Source organism: Sceloporus occidentalis, unplaced genomic scaffold, assembly GCF_023333645.1.
Source record: "Sceloporus occidentalis isolate IW3139 unplaced genomic scaffold, rSceOcc1.0.p SCAF_2, whole genome shotgun sequence".
NCBI lineage: Eukaryota > Metazoa > Chordata > Lepidosauria > Squamata > Phrynosomatidae > Sceloporus > Sceloporus occidentalis.
Window position 1 is genome coordinate 195,409,384 of NW_028316982.1, and position 18,508 is coordinate 195,427,891.

Sequence of the window (18,508 nt, forward strand, 5' to 3'; positions counted from 1 at the left end):
TTTCCACAGAACTCATGGAACTTCCATTGGAGTAATGGGAAAAGAAGAAACCCTCTCATCCTAGGAACTGCCTTGATTCTGAAAGAATCAAGTGAAGCCTCAGTGAGCTGATTTTGGCAGAGTAATACTTGTCTTTTTTATCTTATGTTTGCAGTGTTTCAATATGCCTGGTTGAATAAAAGGTTTTTGCTCTGCATCTAAAACTACCAAAGCTGATAGCAGGAGGCTCCATAGGAAGGATATTCTACAACTAGGGCACTACTGCTACCCTCTCTCTTCTTAAAACAGATCTCCACTCTGACAGAGGTGGAAGCTGTTGCAGGGCATCAGACAATAATCTTAAGCATCATAGGCTACTATGGGAAGAGATCCTCCCTCATATATTTAGGTCACAAGTTTCTTAAGTCTTTAAAAAGGAAAAAGATTACTGCTTTGATCTGAGCTTGGAAATTAAAAGATAGAACTTAAGATCATTCAAAATTAGAGAGATGTGATGAAAAGCAGCAGTCAAAATTCTGGTTATTACATTTTCTATCAACCAAAGCTCACCCATTCTGAACAAGGAAGAACCATTCTATCTTTAAACCCTTGTTTTTTCACTTCCCTCAAAACACCAGTTCTACAAGCTGTTTTAAAGTATTGTTAGAACATTGCACTGTGGCAAAGACCTCAAATCAGGAAATTGGCTTTTATATACAGACTAAGGCCCGTTACATACGGGCTAAAAAGTACGCGCGGAGCGCGTACTAGGGTTAAGACGGGGCGGTGCTTCTGCACCGCCCTAACCCTAGTGCACGCTGCGCACTCACAAAATGGTGGCGGCCGTTCCACACGGCCGCCGCCATCAATACATGATGACTGCGCCGCCTCCAAACAAGGCGGCGCGGTTGTGACGTATTGGGGTCGCGGCAGGGCGCCTAGGGCGCCCTTTCCGTGACCCCAGAAGGAGCTCCGTTTCAGAGCTCCTTCCTGGTTTGGTCCGCTGGGTGCAGCCTTCAGACGGCTGCGCCCAGCGGACCAAAGGAGAAAGGGGCCAAACGGCCCCTTTCTCCTTCTCCCCGCCGCCGCGGGGTGTCCTTGGGGCTTGAAGCCCCAAGGACACCCCTTTCCAGGCTGCGGGGAAGGGGCCTTTTGCCGCTTCCCCACAGCCCGGAAAGCGGCAGATCGGGGCTTCAGCGGCTGCCGCTCTGGCCACTGAGGCCCCGATCCGGCGGGGAAAGGTGTGCCTACAGGCCGCCCCAAAGGGATGGTCTGTAACGCGCCTATGATATATATTGTCATGATTAATGTAATATAATGTTGCAATACAAAATAATAAATTGTTTTAGTTTCCGATTATTTTTTATGTTTAACACTGCAGGAAAACTAAATACTTAGTTTCTGAATGTTTTTTATTTTTTGCTCTAAATGCCACTACCTTTTAGTGGCCACTGAAGCTATGCTTGAGTAAATAAATAAATGCAATTAGACTGTTCTTGGTTTTCTGCAGTCAAGCTTTTACCATTCTCAATTTATCCTTAATAGGCTCATCTAACTCAAGAAAATGAGTTTAACCTGAATAGGGAAATGAAATACAGCTATTTCTTACCTCCAGCAACGAGTCCTGATTCCCCTAATTGAATAGCAACACCAAAACCACCGAGTTTCACAGGTGCTGAGTTTTCTTTTGAGGCAAGTAACACACAGTGGGGCTGAAAAGACAAAAGTACCTGATAGTTAATTAAAAATCACAAAGTGTATAAACAAGACACTATGAAATGTTGAAGCAGTATTGCCTTTCTTGTTGTCATAATAATAATAATAATAATAATAATAATAATAATAATAAATATTTATTTATATCCCACCTCTTCCACTTTGAGGATTGAGGAGGGTAACAGCAAAGTTAATACAATATACAACAATAAAAACAACAAGACCCACAAGACCCTGACCCAAACCTCCCTCCCAATTATAAAATTAAACACTAAAAGATGGTTAAAAAGTACATAACAATACATCAAAATTAAAAAACAAACCACAAATAAGAAAAATAATAAAAAGAGGGGGATTCAATTGGTTTAGGACATTATCAATTGGGGAAGGCCTGCTGAAAGAGAAAGGTTTTTGTTGCCTTTTTAAAAGCCTTGAGCGAGGATAATTGGCGAATCTCTTCCGGCAGGTCATTTTGGAGCAGTGACAGAGAAGGAGCTCCAGGAGGTCACCGCCAGTCTGGTCTTTCTAGATTGTAGAAGGTTTTTCCCGGAGGATCGGAGTGTATGGGAAGGATTGTATGGGAGGAGGCGTTCCTTCAAGTAGACTGGACCCAGGCCATGTAGGGCTTTATAGGTGATAACCAACACCTTGTACTGTGCCCGGAAGCTAATAGGCAGCGAATGTAGTGATTTTAAAATAGATGTAACATGGTCGAACTTGGATTTTCCGGCGACCAGTCTGGCTGCCATGTTTTATATCAGTTGGAGCTTCCGGACGTGGCACAAAGGTTGCCCCATGTAGAGCGCGTTGCAGAAATCAAGATGAGAGGTTACTAGAGCATGTACGGCCGTTTCTAGGTCCTGCTGCTCCAGGTAGGGGCTCAACTGGAGTATCAGCCGAAGCTGATAACAGGCACTCCTGGCTGTCGCATCAATCTGAGAAGACAGTTGAAGCAACGAATCCAGGAGCATCTCCAAGCTGCGGAAGCAGCCTTTCAGGGGACGTGAGACCCCATCTAGAACTGGCGAACTTATCTCCATACCCGGATTGGGGTTACCTATCACAAATACCTCCATTTTATTTGGATTCAGCTTAAGTCTATTTTCCCTCATCCAATCCATTACCGACTTCAGGCAGTCATTCAGGGGAGAGATGACCTCCTTGGTCACTGAAATAGTCCGATACATAGAGAAATAAATTTGGGTGTCATCAGTGTACTGATAACATCCCACCCCATGTCTCCGGATGATCTCACCCAGCGGCTTCATGTAAATGTTAAACAGCATGGGGGACAGAATGGCGCCCCGAGGGACACCAGATGTCAGCTCTCTCATAGAGGAGCAGCTGTCCCTCAGCATCACCATCTGGAATCTGCCCAAGAGGTAGGAACGTAGCCACTGCAAGGCAGAGCCAGCGATTCCCAACTCTCTCAGGCGTTCCAGAAGGATACCATGGTCTATGGTATCGAAGGCCACTGAGATGTCCAAGAGCACCAACAGGGCCACACTTCCCCTGTCAATGCACAGACGGAGATCATCGACCAAGGCGACGAGGGCAGTCTCCACTCCGTATCCCAACCTGAAGCCAGTTTGAAATGGATCAAGATAATCAGTGTCATCCAAGACTGCTTGGAGCTGGTTTGCAACTGCCCTCTCGATCACCTTACCCAAAAAGGGAAGAAGAGATACTGGCCAATAATTGTTTTTGTCCAAGGGATCAAGGGAATGTTTCTTTAGAATGGGTTTCACCACTACTAATTTCAGACTCGATGGAAAACAACCTTCCCTGAGGGAGGCATTGATTATGGATTGTAGCAACTTCAAAGTTGCCTCACGTCCCTGGATGGCCAGCCAAGATGGCAGGTGGTCTTTTTTACCTTACCAAGCACCATATACCATATATACTTGTGTGCAAGTTGACCTCATGTATAAGTTGAGGGCAGGGCTTGGGGCAATCATCATAGATTATGATATGACCTGTGAATAAGTCAAGGGTAAAACTCAGGGAGATGTAACAAATGGATCTAAAGGAGAAAACACCACTTCTCTCCCTTCTTCTTTTCTCTGGACCTCTCCTCACCACCTAACACCACTTCCCTGGTGCTGGAGGAGAAGTCTTAACACTGGATTGAAAAGGGAAGCGACTGGAGGGAAGTGGGGTTTGGTGGTTTGAGAGGAAGATGGAAGAGTAGGTTTTAACATCGGATTAAGGAGGAAAGAAAATGGAGGGAAATGGGGTGTTTGTTGGGCAGGAGAAAGCCAGAGAAGGAGGAAGAGGATGGGGAGAGAATGATTTAACATGGGATTGAGAAGGGAAATGGATGTTTGGTGGGCAGGAGAGATCTAGTTGAGGATGAGGAGACGAGGTTGTAACATTGAATTGAGAAGGTTAATCATTTCTCTCACACATGTACCCTGCATCGGGGGCTCTTTCAGAGATCATTGCCGAGGCAGGGAGCGTGGGGCATCAGGGGCAGAGCTTCTTTCAGGATCTTTCTAAGCAGTATTATTGTATTGACCCATATAGGTTGAGTCAGGATTTTAGGGTCAATTTTTGGGCATAAATTTATAGTCCAGTTGGTACAGTAATTGCAAATGTAATCTCCTGTGTGGGTCTTCAATAGAGCTTTCTCAGTATCACAGTAAAAATTAGATATAGTTTTTAAAAAGCTAAGAATAAAGTATATCGACGTTAAAGAATCTAGTAGCTGACTAGCCCTTTTTTACTGACACCTATTTGTAACATTTTGTGGGCTCATGGCTTTTCTCTTTAGTATGCTGACAGTTACACACACACAGACACACCTTTTTACAGTTAGGGAGTAATCCTTGCTCTGTTTTATAGTCTAACTTGTATTTCCACAAGAGAGGCTTCCTGATGAAGACTGGTGCTCTCTATTACAACCTTCCTCAGTTTGATAATAAATTTGATAATAAGCAATAAGATTTTCTGGAAAATCTCTGAATTTCTTTCTTTTTGCTTACAGAATGAAGACTGAGTGCTAAATAGCTGAAATTTGTTTACTATCATGCAAGTGACAATAATCAACAGGTCTATGCTATAGGCCTAATTTCTATGTCAATTGTCCAGTAAAAAGCACATCTAGGTAGAATGTCATATTTAAAGGTTACAAAAACTAAAATAAAAATGCACCCTGCACTACAGCACTTGCTTCTGGCCTTCATCTAGCTTACTTGTTCCTTTTTGACTTGTTAAAATGCTGATGCTGCTTAACAAAAACCTGAAAGACAACATCAAATTGCTGGTAATTCCATTCCCTGCCACCTTTCCCCAATCAAATATGATGCAGATTTCCCACAGCAGTGTTGCTCATTGGAAACAGTTTGTATTTTTAACAGAGTAAACACTCCTGTTCGAAATGACATTGTTTTGGTGAATAGATACACTAAAATAAAATAAATTAAAACAAAATAACAGATAAGACTGGTGGCTAGGCAATGGTATTCCAGTTGCAGAGTTGCTCTTGGAATATATATTGTTTTAATATATAAAAAGTTTTGGATAGCATTCTTTTAGAGATGCCAATGTTTAAAGAAATGAATGATACACCCTTGGAGGAATGATCACAAAGAACAAACAGTTTGTTTGAGGTTAGCTCAGAAAGCAACAAAAAGCGCACCAGATGAAGTTTATTGAGATCGATAGTCTTAACACAGCATGGTGTTATGTATCTGAAAAAAAAAATTCCCCTTAAAACTCCTTTTTTACAGCCGTAGTGATAAAATAAACAGATGTAATTATTCCTGGAGAAAATTCATTCATTCATTCATTCGTTTGTTTACTTAGTTAATTTATATCTCACCTTTTTCTGAACATGGGGCTGAAGGTGAGTTACAATGAAGAAGAGGAAACCAAAAGAAGTGGAAACCCTGAGAGCTATTTATCACCAGGCCAACTAAGCAAACCGTCAAGAGATCAAAAGCAACTAATACAAAACCAGAATTGATTAAACTGGAGACTCATGTCTTTTCAGCTAGAAAGTTTGCATAACTTCTGCAAAAGGACTATAGTGTGTTTAATCTATTATACAGTAAGTAGCTCCTGAAAAAAAACAGAAGTCTAACATAGAGTGATAGAGTAATGGAATAACAGAGGGACTGCAAGGGTCATCTAGTGGAACTACCTGCCATGAAGGAATAAACAAGTAAAGCACTCCTGAGAGATGGCCACCCAACCTGTTTACAAACCTTCAAAGAAAGAGGTCAAAACACACTGCAGAAATAATCCAGTTTGACATGGCTTTAACAGCCCTGGCTCAGTGCTAGGGAATCCTGGGAACTGTAGTTTATTGTGGCATCAGAGCTCTCTGACAGAGAAGGCTAAATATCTCACAAAACTACTGTTCTCAGAATTCCCTAGCATTGAGCCAAGACAGTTAAAAGTGTACTCAACTGGATTATTTCTGCAGTATGTTATGGACCAGAGACTCTTTTCACTGTCAGATAGCTCTTGTAGTAAAGACGTTCTTTCTCATATTTAGAAGAAATATCTTTTCTTGTACAGTGTGCCCTTTCTTTACATGGGGGATCTGTTCCAGACCCCCCCCCCCCGCATAAAGAAAAAAATGTGTATGCTCAAGCTCCATTAGAAGTAATTACGTCTTCTGGACTCACTGAGGTTTCTTCAAAGCAGGCGCACTGTAATTTGAATCTGCTTATTTGTTTTCTAGTTTCTGGAGGAGCAGAGAACTCCATCTTCTACATGACATCCTTTCACATATTTAAGGATGGCTCTCATTTCACCTCTCAATCTTATCTTCTCCAAGCTAAACATAACCAGATCCCTAAATTGTTCCTTATCAGGCTTCATTTCTATACCTTTTAGCATCTTGACTACCCTTCTCTGGATGTTCCTTCTTGAATTGTGGTGTTCCGAACAGGACACACAATTTTAGATGAAAGTCTGGCCAAAAAAGAGTAGAATGATAACAGTACTTCCCTCCATCTTGACACTATATTCCTGTTGAGGCAGCCCACAATTGTGTTGACTGTTTTGACCACCCCACTGTTGACTCATAGAATCATAGAGTTGGAAGAGACCACAAGGGCCATCCGTTTAGCTAATAATAATAATAATAATAATAATAATAATAATAAATTTTATTTATAGACTGCTATTCCGCAATGATCATAGCGGTGTACAGTACAAAAATGCAATACAATACAATCTCTCTCCCTCAAGATGGTGGCTGAAGGGAGGGCTTTTCTTCTTCCAGGCAGGCCTGGTGGAGCTAGCCTGCCTCTCTCTCCCTCAAGATGGAGGATGAAGGGAGGGCTTGTCTTCTTCCAGGCAGGCCTGGTGGAGCTAGCCTGCCTCTCTCTCCCTCAAGATGGAGGATGAAGGGAGGGCTTGTCTTCTTCCAGGCAGGCCTGGTGGAGCTAGCCTGCCTCTCTCTCCCTCAAGATGGAGGATGAAGGGAGGTGATCTACTAGGATCCCAGATCCTTTTGACATGTACTATTGGCATGTCAAGTGTCATCCAGCCTGTATCTGTGCACTCCATTCTTCCTCTCTAAATACACCTTTCATCTATTGTAATTAAAATCCATTTTGTTAGTTCTGACCAAGTTCTCCAATCTGTCGTAATCATTTTGAATTCTAATCCTTTCGTGTCATCTGTAAATTTGAAAAGCATGCCCTCTATTCCATTATTCAAGTCATATATAAAGAAGATGAACAATACCAGGCCCAAGTGAGAGCCCGGTGATATCTAATTGTCTCTCCAGGATAAAGAGGAGCCACTGGTAAGCAGTGGTGTCCCTAATACTGGTGTCACCCAGTGCCTAGTGGTGCTGTGAGAGGTGCCAAGCCTGGGGAGGGGAATGGCCGGGCAAGTGACTCAACTGTGAAGGAGGGGAAGGACATGCATGTGCATGTGCGCTCCTCTTTCCCTGGTGCCTTGGTTGGTTCAAGCAAAACAGTCAAATCATCAGGGAATGCAGGGATGACAGGCATATGCATATGCTCTTTCCCTGGTGCTTTAGTTGGATGAAGCAAACCAGCCAAAGCAACAGGGAAAGGGGGAAGGGGGCATGCATGTGTGCTCATACTCACCCCTCCTTCCCTGTCGCTGGGCCCAGAGTGCCAGGGAGGAGGAATTCCTCAAGAGCCACAGCAGAAGAGAAGTGGCAGGGTCCACACATCCCTGCAGTGGAAGGAGGGACCGACTGGGTGTCATACATCCTCTGTGCTGTGACCCAGTGTGGTCCGCAGACCCCCCCCCCCCCCCCGTGACTCCACTACTGGTAAGCATTCTTTGGGTTCAGTTAGACAATCAGTTATAAATCCACCTAAAAGTAGTAACATCTAACCAACATTTTAACTAGCTTATCTGCAAGAATACCATTGAGGATCTTATCAAAACCCCAATGAAATAAAGATAGCCAACATCCACACCACTCCCTTGATCTATCAAACTCGTGACTGTCAAAAATGAGAGAAGATTAGTTTGTCATGACATGTTTTTGAGAAACACATACTGGTTCTTAGTAACATATTTGATGTTTTATTTGTTATATTACAAGTTTGCAGCAAATTCTAATTTTCTGATCCACTATTAACTGCTAGCTGTTCTGCACTAAACAAACTGCCAGAAATCACAGTGCTCCTTTGGTTCACCATTACCTCTGTCAATGGGTGTATCTACACTGTAGAAATAAACTAGTTTGATACCACTTTAACAGCCATGGCTTCATCCTACAGAATCCTGAGGTTTATAGTTTTGTGAGGAACTATCACCATTTGGTAAAGAAGGCAAAAGACCTTGTAAAACTACAAATCCCAGGATTCCATAGGATGGAGCTACAACACTTAATGTCATGTCAAATTGCATTATTTCTATAATATAGATGCACCCAATATTAAACTAACACCCAATCTAATAATCATCAGCAACATTCTCTTTATCTAGTGATAAAATCAAGTACATCTTAAACAACAACTGGAGACTGGGATGTTTATACTGGACAGTCTTTGTGTAAGGACTAAATGAACATAAACTGGACATTACAGATAAGAACACCCCAAAACTAACAAACACACTATGAGGATGGATATGCTGTAACTGATTCATTCTTTATATTTAGTGAAGAAGAAGAAAACATTTATGTGGCCAGCTGAAATGGGAGATTCAAGAATAATCCCAAATTCAAGTAAGAATAATCAGTGACAACTCTTTCATAAGGGAAAAAAACCCAAACAAGCCATGGGAATGAGCAAATATACTCAATAGTAATTTCTCCTCTTTTGTCTTAACTCTCATTAACTTTTGCCTCATGAGCATCATAAAATCACAGAAAAGATAACAGAATTACTTTATAGCTAGGACCTAAAATCTACACCAGTTGTTTGCCTTATATTATTTACAAACTCACTGCCACAAATTTTAAGTTGGGTATATAATCAGAATGAAATAAAAAGTAGGTGACATACAATATTTGTAAATACATATTAAGTAGGCTTCACATCTTCCAGCAAGAAATAAATATACACACAGGCAGGCCCAGCCCCATTACTCTGTACTAGGATGGTCAGGTTACTTTGTAGTAGAGGAGGAGGCCAGGGGAAGAAGTGGAGTGCCTGGGCCTCCACAACTATACCCATTTCCCCAACTATAGGCCTGATGATAAAAGAAGATCAGCAGACAATTCAGGAGTCTCTTCTAGTGCAAAAGGCATTCATTCTAACAGATTCCTTCCAACCTATAGCAATTCTTTAGTAGTTGTGTTTGAATGCTCAGAAATGTTTTAAAACATTTTTGTTTTTTGGGTATTTTCCAGGTTTGTTATTAGGATATTTCTTTACTCTTTGTTTTGAACATTGTTGGGAATTTACAAGCATTACTTTACACTGTACTTCACTCTCTCTCTGTATGCACATACTACACAACTTCATGCACATATTTAATGACTAAGACAGGCTCATACACAACCTCTTTCCACAGGAAAACATGAGATCTTCAGGCTTGCTGATACAGCTGAATTTGTTATGTTCAGCACAAAACAAAGTACATAATTAGACACACATTTCTCTTCCTTCTTTCAGCACAAGGAGTGAGGAAAGGTTCAAGAACATATTTCGTCACTAACATAAAAGTGAGTATTCCCCTTTTATATACAAATAAATTTTAATTCAATTATGCTAACATGCTGAATTAGAAACATAGGCCTGTTACAGACTGCCAAAATAAAGCTGCTTCGGATCTCTTTGGAGGTATGTTATTTAAATGATGCATGGGTCTTAAAAGTCCAGAGGTTGCGCCAAAGCCACACTCCATTCCTAAGCACCGGAGTGCAGCTTTGGTGCAGCTTCCGGATTCTTAGGATGCATGCATCATTTAAACAGCATACCTCCAAAGAGACCTGAAGCAGCTTTATTTTGGCAGTCTGTAACAGGCCATAGTTTACATTTTAGTGCCACATTTCTTGATAGGTTACAAGCATTTTTTACATAGTACGAGCTTGCCTGTCACATTTGTTTCCTGTTTTAAACAGCAGAGAAGTGTTAGACTGTACCTTACGCTCAATATTTACAAGAAAATTAATTAGAGCATTAGCATATACCTGGAACAATATTTTCATTAATTCATTTGTGACCATTTTCCTACTCTCCCTGTGCATTTTATACATATAAAATGACAAAAGCTGAGCTCTGCTGCCTAGATGGCTATAATCCAATAAACTATAATACTATAAATATCTAAACATCACCAAGACTTATCTCCTGGTGGGTGTTCACGGATGAAACATTAGACTTTTAAAATATGTTACTCAACATGTAATTCATTCTCTCTCTAAATACGTTTATAGCCTAATTCTATGCAGGTTTATATGATTTCATGCCCATAGCATACATAGAAGTGCAGATTTAGGTATGATCTCATGTATATTTACTCAGGAGTAAAAAGCATTATGTTCAACAGAAACTACTTCCTACCCAATAGAAACAGCATGCAGTTTACTATATATGCATAAATCACATGAATACATAAATAATATTGTATGTTTAAAAAACCTTTCAGAGGTTCATGTTTTGCTTGCCTGCAACTGAATCATAACTAATCATTTCTCTATTTGTAAAGTTTTTAAAGTTTTTTTTAAAAAATTGGAAATCTGTCCTGATAGAGAATGTCCCTCCCCCCCAATCCACAAGCTGGGTATAGAAATCAGAAAAAGTCTATAAGAGTTTGTTAGGATAGACTCATAGAATCATAGAATCATAGAGTTGGAAGAGACCGCAAGGGCCATCCAGTCCAACCCCCTGCCATGCAGGAAATCCAGATCAAAGCATCCCCAGGATTATCAAGTAAATTACTGTGTCCAATACAAAAAGACAGGGATGATTTCTAGTCACTACAGAAATTAGATAACGCATTTGCATTAAAGAGAAATCTCTCTTATGAAACATGTGAGTTTAGAAAGCCAAAACCAAAAGAGGGCACTTTCGCATCTTGGCAACATTCGATTTTGATTATTTTATGTGTTACTTTGGCCCAAAACACACTGCAGAAATAATTCAGTTTGACATAGCTTTAACTGCCCTGGCTCAATGCTAGGGAATTCAGGGAACTGTAGTTTTGTGAGACATTCAGACTTCTCTGTCAGAGAACTCTGGTGCCAGAATAAACTACAATTCCCAAGATTCCCTAGCACTGTGCCATGGCAGTTAAAGTGGTCTCAAATTGGATTTTTTCTGCAGTGTGTTTTGGACTTTAAGCAAGCGTTATGAGAGAAGAGTTTTAGAGTTCATTAGACAAATTAATTCAAACACTCCCCACAAGTGACTGCAAAGAAATATTTTACATGTGCAAACTTTACTCATTACTCTAATATTTTATTTCAGGAAAACCACAGACTATAAATGAACATGTAAAGATGAACACTGAAGTGAACGGCTAAAAAAAAATTGACTTTCATATTAAACGCACAGGAAAAACCTGAGTAAGATGGATGCTTCCAAATTTCTGAATTTTTCTCTTGTGGAAAGAGACTTCAAAGACAGCCAGAATCAGACTGGAAATATGTTCACAGAAATACAAAATGTTACAGACTGTCTTACAACAGCAGAGAAATCACTCTCTTTGGTGTTGATATTTTCATATTCAATAATTTTTGTCATTGGACTGGTTGCCAATGTTACTGCCTTGTACGTTTTTCTGTCTACTCACAGCAAGAACTCTATTCAGATTTATTTACTTAATGTTGCTATTGCAGATCTCCTACTGATTTTCTGCCTGCCGTTCCGAATACTCTATCATGCTACTCAAAACACATGGCTATTAGGGCTGACCTTCTGCAAGATTATAGGAAACCTATTCTATATGAACATGTACATCAGCATAGTACTACTGGGACTGATTAGTCTGGACCGTTATATAAAAATTAATAGAACTGTACAGCGTGCTAAAGTTCTAACAACAAAACAAAGCATATATATTTGTTGTACACTATGGACTGTAGCAATTACAGGATTTACAGTTATGGTGATTCAGTCTACCAGGAAGGATGAAAAAAACCCTACAAAGTGTTTTCATTACAGAGGAAAACAGAATGCAAAAATGGAAGCAGGTTTGAATTATATTCTTGTTATAATATTTTGGATTGTCTTCATTCTATTGATTCTGTCATATAATAAAATTGCAACCAATCTTCTCAAAATGTCTAAGAAGAGAACAAGGTTCCCCAGTACTGGAAAGTATATTGCTATTGCAAGGAACTCTTTTATAATACTTATCATTTTCACATTATGTTTTGTACCTTACCATCTATTCCGATTTATTTACATCACTACCCAACTACAAGATACCTCCTGTTACTGGAAGCAAATCATTCACAAATGCAATGAAGTTATGCTACTCTTTTCAGCCTTCAACAGTTGTTTAGATCCAGTTATGTATTTTTTAATGTCCAGAAGCATCCGTAAAACTGTACTGCGACTGATTTGCAAACGATTTAGTATGGAGCCTAACATCAGTGAGAGTACTTCAGAAACAAAACAAAGACATTCTCCTCATGATAATCTGCAAAACCCAAACTATCATTCTAGAATATGTTTTCTTAAAAATGTGAGATAACAAATTAACAGTACAATGCTATAAATGTCCACTCAGGTGCAGTTCCCATAAGGTTTCATGGGGCTTACTCCCAGATAAATGGGTGGTAAGTTATAGTTTAAAAGGTCATCTCAACATATATTAAATGTCTAATGAAGGTCAAGAGGAATCTGCTCCAGGTCAAGAGGAATCTGCACTCTTAACTCTACTACTGCATTCATATAACACATTTGGAAGATATTTTAAAAAGGGGAATTGTAGCCATATCAATAGCAACCATAACAACAGTATGTAACTATGCAACATGTATGTAATTATTTTTGCTAGCCATTTTTTCTGAATAACACATCTGGGTAATTGAACTTTATAGTATGCATTTAAATTAAAAGTTAATTGTGTCAATGGATTCTTAACTGTTTTATTTCTATTGGTGAGACTGATAGGAGAGTTATAATAAATAACAAATATACAAAGAATACACTTAACATTTTCAATCTCTTAAAATGATTATTTTGGCTATATCTTGGAATACATCCCATTTAGATTACCTTGATGCATTCTTTGTGGGGTCGTCTTAGGAAACTGTTTACTTCAGTGGGTCTAAAATTCTGCGGCCAGAGTGCTGTTGGGGCTGGTTATGGGGAATATATAAAATCCCTTGTTGAAACAACTTCATGCCTACCAGTATCCAACAAAGTTGTTTCAAGAAGGGATTTATATGTTCCCCATAACCAGCCCCATCAGTACTCTGGCTGCAGAATTTTGGACCCACTGAAGTAAACAGTTTCCCAAGACAAGGGTTTTCAACAAGGGATTTCTGAAAACAATTCAAACTGCTTGCTGTCAGTTATAAAGCCTTATAAGGATTGGGTCCAGACTATATGAAAGACTGCATCTCTCTATAGGAAGGACTCTTCTTGAATTTTTGGATCCTTGGAGAAGGGCTTTCTCTCAGCCCATCTATTCACTGGTCCAGAAGAGAGCCTTCTCAGTAGTTGCTCCCAGCCAGTGGAATTCTCTTACACAGGAGGCTTTACTGGCCCCCACTCTACTCTCCTGCTGCCAGATAAAGATGAATTTATTTAAACAGACACTTGATAATTGATCATAAATACTGTACATGTATTTATTTATTTATTTAATCTCTATACGCTATCTTTCTCCCAGAAAGGGACCCAAGGTGGCTAACATGATAAAAATATTTTGACTACAATAAAAATTTAAAAACAATTAAAAGCATCTGGATAAAACAGTATTAAAATTAACACAAAAATATACAACAGTTATTTTTTTATTCCTCGTTTTGTTTTCAAAATGGTTTTATACTGTTTTAAGTTAGTAGAACAACCTATTGGTTAAAAATCCAGAAGAAAGCTTACTGAATTCTAGAAACAATGTGGATTATTAAAGAAACTTATTTCTTTAAAGGTAAAGGTTTTCCCTTTGACAAGTTTGTCAAGTTGTGTCCAACTGTAGTGGCCAGTGCTCATCTCTGTTTTTAAGTCAAAGAGCCAGGGTTGTCAAAGTCAACTCTGTGATCATGTGGCCATCACAACTGCCCAGAATGCTGTTATCTTCCCACTGAAGTGGTACCTATTTATCTACTTCCATGTTTACATACTTTCGACCTGCTAGGTTTCTTTACAAGAAGAGAATTCCTGATCCCTTTTTTAAAAAATTCTGGAGCATAGGCTAGAGTGGCCAGTTGAACATTTCTTTTAAAAGGGCAGCCCTTAAAAAACAGGGGTGACTTGCAAGACTGAATTGTTTGCACTAAAATGGTAGAATTCAAACATAAAGAGAAGTGATCAAGTCTACCATCAGAGAAATTAAGACCCACTGAATCAACATGACTTACTTCAAATAAAGATGCTTGTCACTGTACTGCTCATGACTAAAGGGCTATGAAAAGCCAAAAACATGCTCAAAATAGTGACTAGACTACATCAGATTCATCTGATTACTACTCATCTATTACACTGAACTAAAAATGACCGGAAAGCTTTGATAATTATAAATTGCAGCAGAGTGACCAAGTACCCAGGACACCTTTGCTTTCTTAGCAGTGTAAAAAAAATAAAAATGGGAAAGGGATAAGCAGTTTATCATGCCATTTTTTAAAAACTGCAGGTGCTGAAATGCTTTCCTGTACAATTATCAAAGGTACAGGCATAACAGCACTGCTGTTGAAAGCAGCGAAAGTACGGAAGTAGAAATGTTTTGTAAAAAAAAAATATATGTATACATCCTCTACTCAGTAACTATTTGTCTTTTATTAGCTATTCATAGCTTAGATCTCTTCAAACAGATCTCTGAAACATAAATGCTTTTCAAAATAGTACTAAAAAGAAAACAAGAAAAAAATTAAATGTGTGGGTTGCATCAATCCACATCACTTTAAGTAGTTAAAATCCCTTTGAGATATTTTAGAGTCAAGTTATCATTATAACAGAACTGTTTATAATCCGTTGACCTCATCTGAAGCACATTATAAGCACATGACTTTTCACATCAGCATTATTCTAGATCCTGCAATATTTTCTATCAGCAGTACAAGATAGTACTCACATCTTTTTTGAGCTGCCTAAAGTATGATTTGGTAGATGTGGAAGAATTCTGCATGTAAGGCACAGTTATTATTATACTTTATTTATATAGCACTGTAGATTTACACAGCGCTGTACATAAAAACAATAAAACTGATAAAAATGAAACCTGCTAATGGCATACATTCTACAAAATACATATAAAACAATAGATAATAATACAAGATAGAATTAGAAAAAAAAGTAGACAACAAATTAAAAAGATCAAAATCAAATCAAATATCAGATGTCTGATAACAATCGGATAAAGAATCACACAATGCCTGGGAACACTTTCCTGAACAATATAGTCTTCAACTTAGTTTTGAAAGTGGTTAAAGAAGTGATGACTTGTGCTCGTGGGGGAAGGAGGTTCCAGGACTGAGGGGCAGCAAGTGAGAAGGGACAAATCTGGGACGGTGCAGTGGAAATCCTAGGCTGGGACAGCAGACCTTGACTACCCGAATGGAGGGTATGAGAGGGAATGTGAGGAGAAAGAAGTTCAGATAAATAAGAAGGGGCCAGCCGATGCAGGGCTTTAAATGTCAACCACAGGAGCTTATACTGAATATGGAAGGGGAAGGGAAGCCAGTGAAGGGATGATAATAGAGGAGAAACATGGTCAAAGTGGCGAGCAGATGTAATAATGCATGCAGCTGAATGCTGGACAGAAATCAACGGACAGAAATGAGAGAGAGGAAGCCCTGTCAGAAGGAGCTTATAATAATCTAATTGCAAGACCACTAGGGAGTGGACCAGAGTCTTAGCAGTAGAGGCTGAGAGAAATTGACGGATTTTACCAATATTGTAGAGAAAGAATCTACAGGCCCTGGCTGTGGCCTGGATCTGGGGGATACACGACAGAGAAGAATCAAAAATAAAACCAAGACTACGGGCTTCCTGGACTGGTCGAATAGAAATGTCAGCAACAGAAACAGAAAAGGAGTATTGAAGAGTAGACTTAGGTGGAAAAACAAGAAGCTCTGTTTTGGACATATTGAGCTTCAAGCGTTGATGCTGCATCCACTGAGATACAGCTGTAAGACAAGATGAAATTTACCAGTTCAAGCCCCGGAGAAATGTCAGGGGTGGAAAGATACAGCTGAATGTCATCGGCGCACAAATGATAGGAAAAGCCAAAAGAACTAATGAGCTTTCCTAGGGACAATGTGTAGAGAGAAAAAAAAAGGGGACCCAAAACAGAGCACTGGGGAACTCTAACAGATAACGGAACAGAAGATGAAGCTTGACCACCCATAACCACTGAAGTTTGTTTGCACCACACACAGCAGTGTATTTTTCCTGGGGGCGTCTACAGTAGAAATAATATTCTAAAGGAACAGTAGGAATTGGATACAATGGTGCCTCGAATGAGCACTGTGTAAGATTTGGGCTCATAGCTGCATTGAACACCAGCAAAGCTGTACTTACTGGTGTTGCACAGCTGTCTTCTACAACCTTGGAAGTGGTGTGTGGGGGTGAAACCTCACTCAACAATCCAGCTACCACTATAAATATCTTATAGAAGTCTTTCAGCCAAAAGGGAAGGAGCAGACTAGTTGTTTAAATGGGTAATGGGAAGGAAAGGTTTGACTTTAAAAGGTTAAGCAAAATAGCTTGATATAATTACTGTAGGATGTAGCAACCCTCTGAATTTGTAATATTCAAATCGTAAACACCTAAGGATTCCAGAAAATGTCAACAGAGTATGCTTTTACAAGAGGTTGCAGAAGTCTGAATGAAAATCTGAAAGAAAAATCTGCTACCAGTCTTGGAACCTACACAGGGAGAAATGTGGGAATTATAAAAAATAAAATACACGTATCCCTCCATATTCGATAGGGTTAGGGGCACAAGAACCCCATGAATATGGAAAAACCACAAAATAACAAAAACACCATATTTTTACCTGAAAGGACATCTCTCTAGGAATCTCTAGGTCCTCCAGTGCAACTCTGTGGTCAACATCCAACAGATACTGACTGCACTGGAGGAGCTACAAATGCCTAGTAGAGTATTCTTTCTAAGAATCTCTAGGTCTTTCAGTGCAACTTTTAGTTAAAGTTGACCATAGAGTGGCACTGAAGGACCTAGATATTCCTAGAGAGAACATATTAATCAAAGCCGCAAATATGGAGGGATGAGTGTAAACACAATCTTATTTTCTACAGTGTCTCAGAAGAGCTTGAAAGAAAACAGTGCTATGTACCTCTCTAGGCAAGTTATATCTGAAGCTAAATTTGTCTAAAAATTTGATGAAATTCATTTGTTAGCCTCAACTAGAGTAAGCCCATTCAAATAATGGGATGAATTAATTCAACACTAATGTAATTTTTACAACTTTCATGGATCTGTTACAGTTGGAATTAATAACTGGATTCTTTTTTTTTTTTTTTGAGAAAAGAAAAAGTATTTATAGTAACAATTAGCTATAAGAGTGAGCATTGTTCGCCTTTTAAACCATTATAGACAGTAACCAATACAATATATCTATAAACAATTCCTGCTATCTATAACCCTGTCTGAAATGCTTAACCATTTTTAACAACAGAACTACATTCCCCAATAGTTAACCTCTTTTACCTAATGTTTTATCCTCTAGCATCATTTGAGATCTTTTCTTTAAGGTCTTAGTCTAAATCATTAAGTCCTTGTTAATTCCCCAGTCCTCTTCCCAGTATTGTACCGGGAACCAATCTTCTATTAATTTATCCTTAGATTTATTATTAATCATACAAGTCAATCTATCCATTTCTTTTAATTTTTGTATTTTGAGTATCCATTCTTCAATAGTCAGTGGATCATCTTTTCCTCCAGTTTTTGGCTATCACTACTCTTGTTGCTGTAATAAGATATAAAAGCAGCCTCAAATACTTCCTTTTGTCTTCTTTTTGAAAAGACGATGTTATAGTCAGAAAATAAAATTCTGGTTGCATAGTATATTGTATCTTTAAGATTTTTTTGAATATATAAATACTTTTGCCCAGAATTTTTTTATTTTAGTGCAAGTCCACCACATGTGATATAAGGAACCAGAATTTTAATTACATCACCAACATTTGTCCTCTGATAATTTGTATATTTTCTTAAGTTTCCTTGGAGTGAGGTACCATCTGTTTGATATTTTCATATGATTCTCTTTTAGATCTTGCTGTAAA

General features: G+C 39.0%; 2 protein-coding genes across 16 annotated transcripts in view; one reads left to right on the forward strand and one right to left on the reverse strand.

Annotated features, from left to right (window-relative positions):
• CASK (calcium/calmodulin dependent serine protein kinase) overlaps positions 1 to 18,508 on the reverse strand; it is a 202,563-nt gene that overhangs the window by 99,961 nt on the left and 84,094 nt on the right. For all 14 annotated transcript variants that reach the window (XM_089511887.1, XM_089511885.1, XM_089511880.1 and 11 more), the window contains exon 6: positions 1,589 to 1,691. In XM_089511887.1, the coding sequence (XP_089368013.1) occupies positions 1,589 to 1,691 (103 nt within the window). The remainder of the gene's footprint in view (positions 1 to 1,588; positions 1,692 to 18,508) is intronic.
• Positions 7,110 to 13,098, forward strand: GPR34 (G protein-coupled receptor 34). 2 transcript variants are annotated; one of them, XM_089508086.1, is made up of 4 exons: positions 7,110 to 7,136; positions 8,801 to 8,866; positions 9,759 to 9,808; positions 11,556 to 13,098. In XM_089508086.1, exon 4 carries the CDS (start codon positions 11,659 to 11,661, stop codon positions 12,784 to 12,786), a length of 1,128 nt encoding a protein of 375 aa, XP_089364212.1. In that variant the 5' UTR covers positions 7,110 to 7,136; positions 8,801 to 8,866; positions 9,759 to 9,808; positions 11,556 to 11,658; the 3' UTR covers positions 12,787 to 13,098. The 2 variants fall into 2 exon arrangements, with proteins under 2 accessions (XP_089364212.1, XP_089364211.1); XM_089508085.1 differs by lacking the exon at positions 7,110 to 7,136 and having other exon boundaries at positions 8,659 to 8,866.

Excerpts from the sequence above, each read along its gene's own strand:
- GPR34 (XM_089508086.1), top strand. The coding sequence starts at position 11,659 with ATGGATGCTTCCAAATTTCTGAATTTTTCTCTTGTGGAAAGAGACTTC.